The sequence below is a fragment of the Cyanistes caeruleus genome, chromosome 3 (assembly GCF_971803275.1).
Source record: "Cyanistes caeruleus chromosome 3, bCyaCae1.hap1.1, whole genome shotgun sequence".
In the NCBI taxonomy this organism is placed as follows: domain Eukaryota; kingdom Metazoa; phylum Chordata; class Aves; order Passeriformes; family Paridae; genus Cyanistes; species Cyanistes caeruleus.
The window spans coordinates 89,113,073-89,129,242 of NC_141703.1; the positions used below are offsets into that span (position 1 = coordinate 89,113,073).

The window sequence follows — 16,170 nt, forward strand, 5'->3', positions numbered from 1 at the left end:
TTTCCTGAATGCCAGGGGTCAAATACAAACAGGAAAGTTTAAAAGAAATTGTCAAACTGTGTCACACTAGTAAACTGTATAGTTTGGCATCTTCAGAATCACCTGTCTGCCATACATCCCATAATAAACATAGCAATTTTAAAATCACATTATAGGACATGTTTGAATACTCATAATTGCTTACAGAACTCAAAAACATATACGCTAATAATAAAAGTATTTAGACTATTTTGTCATAGACTGTCCAAAACCAAACCAGCTTGGGAGTAATTGTATTTTTTATTAAACAGTGCCATATGCCTCTGCACAGTTATTATGCAGTTAACTGTGATGCAACATGGGATGCTGTCTATTAATCCAACAAGATTACAGTCAATTTAATACTGACACTGAAATGTTGATATTCATTATTTTGGTTTGTTGTATTTTAAGATGAGTCTGGAAAATGATGGCCTTGGACCAATTTTAGAAGAAATAAAAAAGACACAGAGGCGTTGCTTGACAGACTGGAGTTTGGAAGAGCATTTTGAACCACATGTTCTTCATCAGGTATCTATGTACTGACAATCTCATATATACAGTCCTCCCTCAGAATGCTTTAGAAAGTAGTAGTAGTGGAGTCCAGGGTATTTTTCTGCTCAATAATTGATTCAGTTTTATCTTCCATTTTTACCAAAATTCATTGTGCTTTAGCTACTTTCTTAGTTCTTCATGTGAAATTTATTTGGTAATGGGTTTTTATTTCCTGGTTTGGCCAAAACAGAGCTGTCCTATTTGGCATCAAGTCTCTTAGCTGAAAGTGTGGTGGAGACAAAACCACCTTGCCCTTAGGGGTGATCCTCTGCAGCAGTTTTGGGACTCATTGCAGTAGATGTGAAAACATACTTTGCAAATCCCTGTGCAGTGTATGTTTTATGGACAAACAGAAAATTTGGTTGTTACAGTACTTCACCCTTTAAGGGCTAAAAGTATCATTTATAGAAATCTTGCAGGCTGAACAGTAAAACTTACCTTGCAGAAAGACAGAATGTCAAATCTGAAAGACATGTTCCAGTGTAGTTGGCTTGAATTGGGAGGCATCCTCTTGGGAGGAGTGGATGTTTAGTTCTGTGCTGCCTTGAGCTTCATAGGCTGTAATTCTTATTTGAGCCTGACACGTGCTAGACATGGGCCAAGGAAGTGCTGCCTGGACTTTTGCAGCACCACATTAGTGTGACAATTTTTATGTCTGCTCATGCATTCCAATGCATCCCTTTGTATGCAACATAACTAGCTAATACTACTTTAACTAGAAATAATTAGTCTAGTAAAAAGATACTAGTGGAAAATAAAATGAAATAATAAAAATAGCATTTTATTGCAGCCAAAAATAACCTTTTGAAAGAAAAGTTATGGCAGTCAGGTGAAGTCCCAGATGACTGGATAAGGTGAAACATTTTACACATCTTTAAAAAGGGTAGAAAGGAGGACCCTGGTATCTACCAGCTTAATCAGCCTCACCTCTGTTCCTGGGAAGATGATAAAACAGATCCTTCTAGAACCTTCAGTTGCATAGTTCTGAAAAATAATCGTTTAAAAGAAGGCTTTCTTTCACCTATGACTGTAAAATAAGCTTCAACCTGCAGGCAATACAAAAATTGAAAATTATGAGGCAGTACAGAGGAGAGTGGAATAATGTAGGTCGCAGCAAATCTCAGAGATGTGCAAGTCATGGTGTACCAAACTGAATACCAAGTAAGCTCAACTGAGATAAAAAAAAGTAAATTAGTTTTCTTTTTATCTGGTATATGATAATTCTGGGTTTATTTACTATTTATTTAAGCATTTTATTATTTAATCTTAAGTGTTTGTTTAATATTTTAATTTATTTGGGTTTTGTGCAGCTGAATGTTTTCATTCATGGTCATTCAGAAGGCGGAGCATAGTTGTTATCTGTTCTCAACATGAATAGCAATGCAATTCCAGTTTCCACCTACCTGAACAATTGTGGTTGCTGGAATCCAAATGCTTTGAATACATCTTGTAGGAAAGTGTTCTGGAGCACCTGTTGCTCAAGACTGTGCTGTGTAGCCTCTGCACATATGCTACCATCTGCAGGGAGAATGTACCTTTATTTCTTTCCTTTTCAGGTTCTCCATACAGCATCCCAAGAATATAGATGTATTGATTCCTTTTATCATACCCAAGATAACTCTTTACTAATGGTTTTTCACAATCCTATGAATCAACATCATCTGTGCCAAGAGACTTGGAATATTGCTCTGCACTCTAATGTTGGATTCAGGTAATGGATTTTATCTTCCCCATCTCATTCACAGTCATTTTCCATGAAAGCCCTCACAGGTGTGCTTAGGGCAAAGCTTTGAAATTAAGATGTGGCTATATGACACATTTATGAGAAAGGAAGTCATGCAGGTCAAAAACAGTGCTGTATCAAAAGAAGTCTGTTGAACTTTTCTGAGTGACAACAATGCAGAGTGTAGGTCCTTATCACCAAATATAAAAATGTAAGTAATGTACACATACAAAATCATATTAGGAATGCCACATCAAGAAAATTGTACTGGGGACATAGCAGGTGAAAAATGTTAAAAAAAAGAATTCTGTCTTAGTATATACTTACCAGGTTTTTCAACTATATATATATATAAATTGAGTGATTTAGTGGGAATTCTTTTTGAGAAAAGTTCAAATCCTTTTGTTAACATTAGATTTTTTATTTGCTTGTCACAGAATAACACATTCTTCTTAATTCATTATCAATATCTGCTCACCAGTTAGAGGTGTGCAAGTGGTTAATATGTCCACTGCTATATATGCTACTTAGAATTTTTGAAGGCGTAGGTCCTCTTTTGGTTCTGTTATGAATATGTTATGAATATCAGCATTGATACCTGCCTATACTCTGCAAAATAATCAGCACATTATCAGACTTTTTTCTGTCTTATTGCTTAAGATCATTTCAGATTTCCAGACAAAGTATCATAAATATTTGCTACTGTGTGTTTCCAAGCAACATAACGCTTCTGTGGAGGACACTCATTAAATACCTGGAGTGCTTCAGGCTATTGCCTGCAGTTAGCTTCCAGATCCTGCTGAGTTGCCAAAAACGGGCACAAACTCTACTTACTAATTAAGAGTAGTATTTTTTTTACCTTTGTATGAAATAACTGACTCCTGATGAGTTTAGTAACAATTTATTGATTTTTATTTTGTTAAAATTACTATCATTCTAATTTTTGGTATAGCTTTAACGATCACACTTTCATCAGTGTGAACACATTCATTCAGAAGAGTTACAAATGCACAATAGATGCAGTGCTTGACAATCTCTCTGATAAGAGTTCTATATCTGTGTTCACTTGTTACTTCTTTATTTATAGACTACAGACCATCTTTGTAGGGTTGTTTCATAGCTGCTGTCTGGAATAAAAATCTGTTATCTGTTAATCTGTTATTACACAGAATAATTTCAGTTTGATTACAGTGAATCCTGTTACAGCAAATTGTCATGCAAAGGGGAAATTAAATTTCTGATGTTGCAGCATATTTTGCTCCTGGAGATCCCAGTTACCTTCCTTTTTCTTTATGGATATCAGGTCCTGTAGTTCATGTAGAACATCCAAAATTCAGAAATTATACTGTTTAAAGGGTAGGCAACAGGAGGCTGCATGTGAAATCTAATGAATGCCACCAAGTAAGGGAATCCAAAGGCATGGTCACATGTACCTGCAATGATAAGTGTGTATAGAAAACATTTTAATTCTGATTAGAATAAGTGACCACTCTATCAGGAAGCCAAATGAATTCAGGCATTATCAAAATAATTATTTTGCTCAAAGTTAATCTTAATGACATTTGTTTATAGTTTCATAGTAAACACATTACACAAGTTACTGGAAAAGAATAATCCTTTCTGAGAAATGCTTCTGAGTCAGACATTGGCAGTAGTGACATCAGAATACATATTAATAGAATGTGTATTTTAGACTTTGAATGACTGTTTCATTGGCCTAAAATATTTTCCACACGAATAGTCTCTTTTTTATTTATAACATATATTCATCTTCAAGTTATTCCAGAACTGGTAACTCCATGTTCCAGACTAGTTTTGCCTTTTGTTTTCAACACCGTAGTTTTTTATAGCTTGTATACTTTTCTTCAAATATGAACAGAATAACCTTCTCCCTACTGAGTATACATATGATCAGCTGTTCTCCATGCAAGTTTCCCAAAGCAGACTCCAGCTACATTGCAGAAGCTGGGAGAGACTTGTATATCTTGAAGCTGTAAATGACCTGTTGTCGTGGTTTTAAACCACTAACTAAGAAAATAACTTACTTCTTGCTGTGAGATATGGATTAGAATAAGAGCAAAACAGGCATACAACTTAAAGGGGAAAAAAAAAAGAAATTTTATTGACAAACCACAATAATAACACCAGAATAAACTTCCAGAAAAACCTTTCCATTCCCTATCCACCCACTATTCTCTTGTTCACATGACAACAGAGACAAAAACTCTGGAACTCTGATGGTTAAAACAGTCTCAATTCTTGCTAGTATGTTCACCAGTCTTTATAGAGAAACAGAAGTTTCTTCCTGTTAATTTATGGAGATTCTCACAAGAAAACTATTTTTGTTATAGTTTTCTATTGCCCTAATGTTAGCTGTCTAGAGCTGCTATTATTAGAGTTCACTCTTCCCATTCTCACATCACTCTGAAGTGTGTATGGGCCATGCGTCTAGAGATAGCATTTTTAAGGATAAGTTATTCAAAGGCAAAAAAAGTCTTCTTCATCTGTTTCTGTGAGCTTCACCAGAAAACAGTTTTCTCATGGCCTCTCAGGGCTTCAAATCTCCCAACAGTTTTCTCATGGCCTCTCAAGGCTTTTAATCTCCCAGCACTTCACTATACTATAATTACTCTTTACTCAAATTTACACTTTGAACACTATTCCTCTCTAGATCTTATATCATGAATTAAAGGAGTTCTTTTCAGGACTTCATCGTCCATCTCTATAGTTTTAACAGGGAGATATTTCAGCTTAATTAAAGCATCTTCTTAATTCTCTACCTTTCTTGAAGCTTCTTTTCTTTCCTGTCACTGGTAGTTTATAAAGTCTCTTTTCATGTTGATCTCTCTCTCTCTCTCTCTCTGGATAAAAAGATTAATCCGCAAGTCTCATCTGGGTAATGAAAGAGTTAACATCTTGCCCAGGCTTTTGTAGATGGTTCGGAGATCTCTGCCGAACAGGAGCTGGAGCCGTCTGCGATGGGAAGTTCCTCATGGCTGCTCTGGAGCGTGTAGTCTCTGCTCCAACCCGCTGCAAGTCCAGGGCTTCCCTCTTTCTTCACTGGGCAGTTTCTAGTGAATTAGTTACAGCAAAACCTGCAGCCGAGCCAAGAGATCGGCTCGGCCCGGCCCGGGCCCGGGGAAAACCTTCCCCAGGCCCCCCTATCTCCCGGCCGGGAGACGGGGCAGGCCCGGCCCCATCCCCGCCCGGCCGCATGGCCTGGGCAGGGACGGGAGGCCTGGAGCTCCGCCACCCTCCACAGCCAGAAAACAAAGAGAACCCAGAGAGCTCTGCTTTTACATTTTAAGGTAGGGTTCACAAGTTGATCCCACTTTTCAATGGCCTAAACTGCTGTCAATTCCCAGCAATGACCGATAATTGGTCAGGAGAAAAGACTCCAAGCACTTCCCAGCAACTCCAACTCCCTTAAAGGTAAAGTAACTCCATGACACCTGTGTATTCTAGCCTGTGTACATGACCTACATATTTATTCTCCTGGACATACTGCTGCAAAAGGAACTTCAAAACTGACATGAGGTCAAGAATCGATTGTATTGTCTACATGTTCATACCCAAAAGCCTCTACTCCATGTATAATTTTTGAATACAGTTGAATCATCTTGAACTTGTAAATACAAAATATCATGAAGACTCAGCAACTGAATCAGATGCATTCTTCAAAAGCCCCTTTCAATTTTGCACACATGAAGAATTTTACTTTCAAGACTTGTGATAAAACTCCAAATGAGGGGTTGAGTTATAGTTGGATATAAGATTCCCAGGCTTCCTCCTTTCTTGAAAGCAGTTGTTTACAGTGAGCTACTTTAGCAGTCATTTCAGACACCTTTGGAAGATGAGACAATGCAACTGCAGATGCCAGCAGCAAACTCTGGATCAGTTTGTCATTCAGTTCTCACTTCAACTTAATTGTTACTTGTGAGTATTCTGAATTCATGGCAGGTTATGGTACACTGATTCTCTCATCTGGGTTTGGATGACAATTTCCAAACACCCTTCTTATCTCACTCTTCTGATAAAGAAGAGCTTGTATTACATACAATAACACTTCAGTTTCTAAACAAACATGTTAAGCATATTCTAAAAATCAACATCAATCAAGAGCAACTAAGAAATTAAGTTATTCAGTGGTAAAACAGTGAGGATGAGAATGGCTCTGAACGTTTTGGAAATGAATGCCTTGAAGTTTTCTGATTTCCTGGATTTTTCTTTAGGAGCAAGTTTGGCAGACAAGTTTCTTACATTTCTTTGCAGAAAGGATAACCAAAATTTCAAGTATAGCATATACTAAGCAAGTACCAGCCAGGCAAAAGTACCAGTTCCTGTAAAAACTGAGAGAAATCCTGTCAAATACAAGACTTGTCTCAAAGATTGGAGAATAATCATTGCATAAGAAACTGAGAAGCTAAGTGATCTTGTTTGACCTGAAGCCATATTAGTGAAAACTGTATTATATTAAATAGAGGGATAATTTGCTTTTCAGGAACTATCTTGAGCTGGTGGCTGACTCAGTTGAAGACTGGGTGAAAGAGGAAGAAGCTAAATACCAAAAAGAGAAGATGGGTAAGGAAATAGAGTTTTTTTAATTGGAAAAAGCCACGGCACAAGGCCCTCTTGGACTGTGTGCCAGTGCTGTCAAATAACTGGCTTTACTAAGAAAGCCAGAAGTGGGTATCTTGTTTTTGTATTCTAGGAAATTAATTTTTCACTCTAAGTGCTGAGACACAAATTTGTTCAGAGCAGAATTGCCTATGTTTTTTCATAGGATGACCCTGTTTTGATATCTATATAGGCATAAATATGTTTTGGAATTAATTAAATCACTATATTTATGTATTCTGCATCTTTCTTTGTTCTGAAAACTGACACCTTTAGTATCAATTGCATTTTCAATCGCTGTGCTTATCTAATGAGATTAAGGATTACATACAAATAAGAATCTATTCAGATGACTGAACATATGAAGAGGTGAGCAGTAGTTAAAGCTGGCAACATGGTGCAGGAGAATTCCTTTTTAAAGGGCAGGATAAAAGCTGGAAGTCAGAAGATGTGGGCTAGAAGCTAAAACTGGAAACCTGAATTGACAAGACTGCAGAGCAAACTTGCATTACAAGCAACATTTTGGGTAGTGGAAATTGTAAGCAGTTCATACAATAACTGTTCAGCAGGCAGCAGAATCTGAAAATCCGTATTGACAAAAAAGAACTTTTGTCAAAATTGGCTATTTAAATGGTATTAACAATTATTTGTTTATGTTTAACCTTTGCTTTCTTACCTTTTTTGAGAATGTACTTTGAAACCTCCCAGGACTAGCAGTTAGCATTTACAAAAATAGAAACATTACTCCTCAACCCAGTTAACACTTCTGATTATAGTTTGGAAACTAAAAGTACAGTTATGACTACTAAATCATAATTTGTACATATCTAGCTGTCACAGGAGCTAGATTGAATCTTGCCCACGTGGTGCTTCGTGACAGTTATGATTCATGGAGTAGTTCACTTGCTGAAAAGACATAATCACCTCTAGCTGGAACACGCTGATGGGCAACGGTGTCCTTAGGTGTTTTCAATTTCACTGACGCTGCAATTTCTACTTTATCGTACCAAGTAGTTTAACTAGAAGTTTCTGATAGTGTTCTTTAAATTATCTTTTCTAGAAGGTAAATATCCAAGCATAATATAAAACTACCCTTATAGAAGCTACACTTTTCATACGTCATAGATGCTATAAAGCCGTAATAGTAAATGAGGGATATGGTGAGTGTTTCTTTAGTGAAGGTTTGAAGTTTCAGATAGAATTTATTTGGGTTCTTTGTCCTGAAAGGTTGCAATGTCTATGACTCCAGTGTTGAGCTTGTTCTGGCTCAGTTTAAGAAAAAATTACTGTGAGAACAAAGCCTTCAATAGCAAGAAGCAGAGACCCAGTCTTTACACATGTTGTTGATATATTATTTAGTGTAATTGGTCCCCAGTTATGAGAATCAAGTTTTTTCTAACCTAAACAGACTTTATATTTTATTTCTAAATATATTTGTTTGCTTTATTATACAGTTATGCTTTTTCTGCTTTTAAATACGCATTTTTATTTACTTGCACATCTTTTTCCCCCCTATTTTTAAAAATTATTCTGTTTTCCTATATTTATAACCTTGCTTATTCTCCTTTTCACTTTCCAAAGGCAGCACACCTGAACCTCAGAATATAACAGAGTCTCAATCCAAGAGTGAAGAAAGTCTCATTATCAGAGAAGATTCTCTGAAGGTGAGGCAAAAATATATGTATTTCTGAAATGAACTAGATAGCACTGCTTTCTTGGGAAGGTAAGCCTTTGTTCTTTATGTAGGCTTGATTGAGTCCTCTTAGTTTTTCTGCTCGTTGTTATTTCTTTTATATGTTATTTTCTATAATTTATTCCTTATTGACTGTGAGTCATGCTGTGTCGTTTTCTTAAGGGAAGACTATTTGGAGTTAGACTAGGCAATTCCAAAGCAATTTATTGTTTCAATACTAGGAAATTAAAGTTATGGATAATATCCTACTATTTACTGAAGTTTTCTGATTTTAAAGGTATGAAAAGATAAGATCCAGATCCATGTAAGTACTTGTGTACCCAACAGTACATTCACTATCTACAGCTCTTTGAAATTAGGGAATGTAAATATGGTACCTCAGAGTTGCCTTATGTCAGTGAATCCCATTTTATAGATTTAGTCCATGACCATTCACTACAGATTAATTGACTTGCCCAGGTTTGCACAGTAGATTTCTGGCTGAGGTAGGGATTAAGCACACGGTTGTTTAGGTCTTAGCATTGGTATTATTCGTTAATTTGCACAAATCTCATTTATCAATATTATATTCCCCTGGTTTTTTTTGACTCCTCACAAACATATGTCTCATCTTCCCCGCAGTGTGTAATGCTGTGCAATTCAAGTCCTGACATGGAATGTAGATAGGAAATGGGGTTAACTGTCACAGCTCAGTTGAGGCTAACACCTGACTTGTAACTCTCAATGCTTGCCATTTCTTCCCCAGAAATGCTTCTGCTGTTGTAAGTTTATACTATAAAGTACTGCAAGACCCTAAATATTCCAGAAAATCTCAAATGTCTTCCTGATGCAAGCTGATAATTTTGGCATTGATGCCTCATTCCTCTTTCTGTAAAAAAATAAAATAATTTTATCTCACAGTTGCATTTGGGCAATAAACTTATACAAGTGATACATTGTTGTTTGGTGGTAAACATTGTGGAAAAGTATTCAATGAAATTATTCTCCTGTGACTGATTGTGTAAGATATGAATAATCACCTGATTCATCTCCTGTGGTGAATAATGGCTGCTGTTGTAGATTGAATGAATCAGTAATTTTATCCAAAATTTGGTGCATAATATTGTAAGACTTTTGAAATATGTCTTAGCTGAGAACTTTGATTTTGTTTTTGTTTGAACATTGATTTGGTTTTGTTTGCTTCTATTCTTTTCAGCAAGCACATATGAAATATCTTGTAGTACAAAGATAAACACAGTCTCTTTAATTCCTAATGTTAAATGTAGGCTTGGAAGATGGAGCAGGACCGATTACGAGAGGAAGAAAAAAGAGAAAAGGAAGAAAGGGAAGAAAAACTGCAAAGTAAAAAGAAAGGACGGGATAATAAAGATAAAGAATGTGAAAAATCAAACAAAAATCCTTCTGAAAAGATGTCTCAAAATGAGTCAGCAAAAGACCCTGAACTTGAGGAGGATCATAGCATTCCAGAACCATTTTCTGAGAAAGTTTATAAGGTAAGGAGTTGTATTATAGAGTCAAGATTACAGCAAGGCTATTATCTGTTGTGAAATGTGAGTTCAGGGCAAAGTAGCCCAACTGAGTCTTGTTACCTCCCTTGTTTTAGCAGCAGATCCTTTACTAAAAATTTTTGAAAGCAGTTCTTGGATGTTCAAGATTATCCTACACCAGATTATTTAATTTATTCTTTTTTTTAGTGTAATATGACATGAACACTAACATAAGTTGATCATTTTGATTTTTGTGGGATAGGAAAGGGGAACATTAAGAACTTGTCCCACCTTCCATAGCAAGGAACTACTGTACCTAGTTGAAATTTTGACTGTCCACACTGGAAATCACTGTGTCTTATATTTCCTCTTTCAAAATTCAAGCTTGAAGTGCCCTAATCTAAAATCCATATTTTCACTGTATTTCAGAAAGTAACTCCATTGGCATGTGCGCAACAGAAAATGTAGAGCTCAGCTCACTCTTGGAGATTAAAGCACATCAAATCTAAACTGTAATTGTGCTTCATGTCACTAGCAATTCCAGGAACTCGTGTCTAGACAGTTCAATGGAGACAGCAGCTCCCCTTCTTCTGCCTGTTGCACTAATAGAAAGAGCTCTTAGCTAGTTTTGGTCAAACAGTTTTTCAGCAGTTTGCACCACCTTGTATTTGCAGAGTGTGTCTTGCATCCAAAACTTGCATACATCAATATAATTCAGTCTAAATTTGCTTAAGTACAGGCTTCAAATTCAGATAACATTTCAGTCTGAACTAACTTGAATACAGTCAGATAATTTTTGCCATCTTGTGGCACTCTGGAAGGCATAACAATCTAATTAGATTTACAGTGTCTGAATTCCAAAACCTACAGGGTAGAAAGCTGAATCTTTACCTGCCCTTTATATGACCCCATGGCACTGTACTTTGTCTGTTTGTACTTCATCAGAAATTTTCTTTCTCTCACACTGTATGTTAACCCACCAGTCTACTTGCTACTCATCAGTTTCTATGATGGTTTTCTCATGTAACAATTTTCTTCAGTTAATAACTGGGAAAATATTTGGGTATGACAATAGCATGCTAAATATTTGGTGAAGTTTTCATTACATTAGTTAAATATCTAAGCAAAAGGTGTGGAGCAATACAGTGTGATCTTGATGATATGTCCTTCATTTACCTCTTTCATGTGTACTGCCTTTCTTGTTTACAGATAATTTAAAACTTGTTTTTTTCCAGTTTCATGGCTACAATACAGGGGATGATGTCATTCAAGTATCAGGAACCAATCAATATCTTTTCCCATCCGATGGAGGACAGATTCAAGTAGAGAAGATAGAGTTTGTAAAAAGTGATTATTTTTTTCTTTATGCTTTGCATTGACTCAGTGCTAACTGAGGAATAATTTCTTAATCCATAAATGCTTTTTCATGTCTAGCAGTAAAAATTCAGTTAAAGAAATTCCATATTAGGCTGCATCTCTGCTAATCTTTACAGTTACCTGTAATATGTTAACAGTTAACAGGTAAATTAAATACCAGAAAACTAGAAATTAAGAAAAATTGGTTCGTATTTATTTGTTCAATGGCAACTGATACATGTTATTTCCAGAATGTTCAAATTATTTTTCCACTCAAATGCAATGTATCTAAGCAGAAGATTCTTCTGCAGACTCTCAGATTTAATTATCAGGAAGTTTTAAAATATTTACTCTAAATTCAGATAACCCTAATTTTGCCACATTGATTTTCTACTACATGATTCAGTCTAGTTATGAGAAATTTTCTTTTTTGAGTGCTTTAAAGTTGCAGGTGCCCCATTTATTTGGGTGCAAACAAGTTCTGAAGCCTGCTGGAAGCAATAATCGTATTCCATTGCCTTACAGAAACTCTGATAAAGGTGAAAGTAATAAAAGACAACCACAATTTCTTAATTCATATCACAGACCCCAAGGAAAACTTCAGAGAAGCTGAAGAGCAGGAAAATAATGAAGAACAGCAAATTAAATCAGGTCAGTGGATTGATATCACTGATATAAAGAATTAATAGTTTGACATATTTCATATTTGGATGTAAAACTTATCAACTAACAGAAAATAGATTGTTACTAACGTCAGAGAGTAAGAAAAGTCAGTGTTCCATAAAACAAAGTAAAAATCTAGTTGGCTGACTTAAGCACTGTAGAGAGAGCTCTTAGCAAGATGTAAAAGCACAGTGCAGGTCAGTATGTGCAAACCAGTCTCTTTTCCAGAGAAAGGAAATCACCATTCCTTAAGAAAATAGTTTTCTTCTTCAGTGGAGGACCCTTTGTATCTTAACGTGGCCTGAGAAAGCCTAGGAAGATGAAAACTGAATCCTATCCATTGTGACCAAAGTAAATATCTGCCCTTGAAAGAGAAGATTTCTCCTTTTGATGTAGACCTCCTTTTGTGGGTCAGATGACCATAACATTACTGCCTCTTCAAGACCTTTGCTTTGAAAACAGATCTTTCTGCAATCCACCAACTTCTACTGTTGCTTGACATACTCAACAACAGTATGCACGTATGTATGTATGCATACATTCATACAATACTCAGAAAACATTGAATCCAAATCCTTTCTGAACCCTGGTGAGAGTGTTTCCAAGAAGGAAGCCAGTTTGCAATAATTTGTGTATATGTTTGCCAAAAGTATTATGGAACTGCTGTCACCAAACTGAATAGTATTGGAAAAGGATAACTTAGACATATTAGCTCTTTTCATCTTCATCAGTGTTAAAAAGCATCCTGCTCTTGCTTCTCCCCTTGGCTTACCAGTCATGTAATTGTAGGTTGTTTTAATACAAAACTTGCATCCCTTCCACAGACAAGATTTTTTTTGTCTGCACTTCTGACAGCTGACCTGTATAATTCTGGGGTCTGCCTGACAGTACTGGCAATAACCAGTGTGTGAGTATCTGAGACAAGTTGTATTCACTGGGCACAAGTGTGGGACTTTCCTCCTGTGTAAACAGGAGCACCTTATAGAGAGGCAGCAGGGAAGACAAGAATCAATCCACTCTGATACTTGACAGTGGCTTGATGGTACAACGGTAAATGTGTAAAGCAGTCAAAATTCCAAAACACCATCCTGCATATGGTATTCAGCAATAAGCATTGAAATGACAGACAAGTAATAAGAGCAGACAAGGTCTCAGGATGTGTCCCATGTTGATGAGTTTGGGGGATAGCTTGGCATGCCTTAACCTTCTTTTGTAGTCTTCTCTGCTACTCCTCACCATTTTAGGAAGCTGTTCGCCATATGGGGAATCCCAAGTTTTTCTCTTACCAACACAACATTTCTTTAAGGCAGTAGTTAGCAGCTGAAGTAGAGGCAAGGTAGGACCCAGTGCCTAGGAAGTGTATCTTGCTTAGTTCATGTGGTTTTCACCATGACATACTTATCACATGACACCTTGGTCTGCACCTCTAAGTGAGTTTGGCTTCTGATCCACTTTTACCAATCCCAGACGTGTCTTTGGATCTAGTTTCTCAGCTTTTTGCCTTTCTTTCACTTTCATCCTCAAACTACACACATAGAATGGTAGAATATCCTGAGTTGGAAGGGACCCTCAGGGACAGTTGATGTTCAGCTCCTATCCCTGTGACAACATGTGAGGGACAGGGATTTTTATCAGTGCACAGGCCACATGCAATAGAAGTGGGCACTTTAACATTCTTGTCAGCCAAGAAACAAGGATCCATAACTTCAGAACTAGGTTCTTTTGCTGCTTAAATTCCATAAGGCTTTACACTAATTGTTGCTATTAAATCTGTTTTTACACACCTAGCTAATTAGAATGCTACTTCTGGATAGAAAATCACAGGTGTATTGCACAAAACCGGCTATTATATATAGTACCCTATGAATGGAATGTTGGTTTTCCCTGCCCTATTTAATCTATTTAGTCTATTTCAGTTAGTCATCCTCGCTGAGGTTCCACTTTTCACACCAACCTTTGGTTTCCAGTCAGTCCAGACACCAGTCAGGTGGTTCTAGTATGTGTTGCTATCTTTAAATTTTTTTTTTTTTTTTTTTCCTAAGGAGAACTGAAAAATCAAAAGAAAGGTCTGAGCAAGTTTGGATCTTTTTCAGCCACCTTAGAAAATGGAATCCAGCTGTCTCTGAGCTATTATGGACCTACAGGGGAGCCAGCAGGTAAAGTAAGCAAATAGAAGAAGATATTTGAGAACCATAGGGGGATCTTTTTTTTCCTTTTTTTTTCCCCTTCATACACTTCTTAACCCAATAATTTGTTGCATGCAATTCTGCTTTTCTCAGCAGCTGTTGCCACATGGTGGAGAATTTTCAGAAAGTCTCAAAATGAGATTACATTGTCAAGAATATTCTATGATTCAATTTCCAAAATGGAGGGAGGTCTCCAAGCTTTTCTGCTTACTGTGAAAACAGAGCAGTGCAAGTATTGTTATTAAGTAGCCCAGCAAAATCAGCCAATTAATTTGAGCCAAAGAAAATGTGATTTTCTGAGGAGTCTTCTTGGTTTTCCAAGAAATAATATTTTTGTAAACTTATATAGGTGATTATGGAACTTTCATATTACTTTAGGAGTTGGACTTTAGGTTACAGTTGCGCAGACATAATGAGGGATTTCTCTCAGCCTTTCAATAAACACATTCACCAACTGGAAGCAATTGCTTCGGAAAACCACAGTGAAAACAGCGTCTGCTTTTACCAAGAGCTTTTTGTTTCCGTTACATTTGAAAGGCCACTGAAACCATCTTATGGATAAAAGTGAAACCCTTTTCTGATCAGAAAATAACTCCAGCATTTTTCAGCTCTTAAAATATGAAAACATTTAATTGAATGCATCTTTGTGTGGACTGTGGTAAACCAGTCAACTCTACACTCAGTTTTAATTGTTCAAATATATTTTACGAATTAATTATTTAAAAAAAGGTTTTTTAGACTTGGACAGAGAGAGCATTCACAATAGGGGCCTGTAAAAAACTTGGATTTTGGCCTAAAAGAGAGACACATCTGATTAAACACCTACATGTCAGCTGTGATGTTTAGGTTTTTTCACATTCACCATAATCATCCTCTTCTATATTAAAATAATCATTGCCATGTTGAGCTTTAGAGCACTGCTAGCTGGCATTCTTTGATTGCTTGCAGTTTTTCTATGATCATTTGTTTGTGCCAAATTCCCATGGGTCTTTGTATCATAAGTGCTCAGAATAATTCTGACCAGAAATACTCTCTTAGATGATTCTCATATGCCATCCATCCCTAGTGCAGAATGGTATACCATGAAATCTGCAGTTTCTCTCCACTGATCAGTTAAATTGTGTGCAAATTACCCTTTTTCCCTGCAGTACTGAAATAGTTTTCTGGAAACTCTCTAATTCTCATTTTTCTTACTGCTTTTCACACTTTATCTATTTCATCCTCCTTTTAGGGAAGCTAAGGTGACAAAAGGCTCAAGTTGACTTTCAGCTTTATACAACTTTTCATTTTGGGAGGAAATGTTAATATTTCTTCAAGTTTTGAATTATTCTTTGATTTATCCAGCATTATCAAAGGATAACTTCTGATCACTTTACATTTATGTTAGAAATAATCTCCTTGTCTTTTTATGTCAACCAAAATAAAGACAGGCGTGAAATTTCTATGAAAGAGAAGTGTCAGATTGTTGAAATAATTAGAGAAAATGTAAGTTTGTATTTCTTTTATTTTTAATAAATTGTTTTGAAGGGCAACATGACTACTTCCTGTTGACATACCTAGCAGGCTGTCCTAATGCTTGGCTTGAAGAATTGCAAGAGTCTTGTCAAGTCTACATCATTAGAATCTTTCTGATGAATAATAGCAGAATAGACCTATGTAGTACAAAATTTCTAGAGTCAGTCTGTGCTGGATCAGCCCATGATAAAGCATAACACAGTATAATCATTTACTAGGTACTAGATTCAGAATGTCTCCACTTCTAAGTATTCTGGAGGTAAAAGAGAATTTTAAAATCATATTTTTGTATTTTTGAGGTGATGACCAAGTGACAGCTTGTGGGAAGCACTACCTTCAAGGTGTCTTTTAGGCTAA

The 16,170-nt window shown here is 36.3% G+C and overlaps 1 protein-coding gene across 6 annotated transcripts in view; it reads left to right on the top strand.

Moving 5' to 3' along the window:
- Positions 1-16,170, top strand: part of SPAG17 (sperm associated antigen 17) — a 90,993-nt gene that overhangs the window by 44,580 nt on the left and 30,243 nt on the right. For all 6 annotated transcript variants that reach the window (XM_086884001.1, XM_086884002.1, XM_086884006.1 and 3 more), the window contains exons 16-23: positions 433-549; positions 2,130-2,284; positions 6,798-6,877; positions 8,495-8,577; positions 9,872-10,099; positions 11,329-11,440; positions 11,975-12,100; positions 14,155-14,268. In XM_086884001.1, the coding sequence (XP_086740127.1) occupies positions 433-549; positions 2,130-2,284; positions 6,798-6,877; positions 8,495-8,577; positions 9,872-10,099; positions 11,329-11,440; positions 11,975-12,100; positions 14,155-14,268 (1,015 nt within the window). The remainder of the gene's footprint in view (positions 1-432; positions 550-2,129; positions 2,285-6,797; positions 6,878-8,494; positions 8,578-9,871; positions 10,100-11,328; positions 11,441-11,974; positions 12,101-14,154; positions 14,269-16,170) is intronic.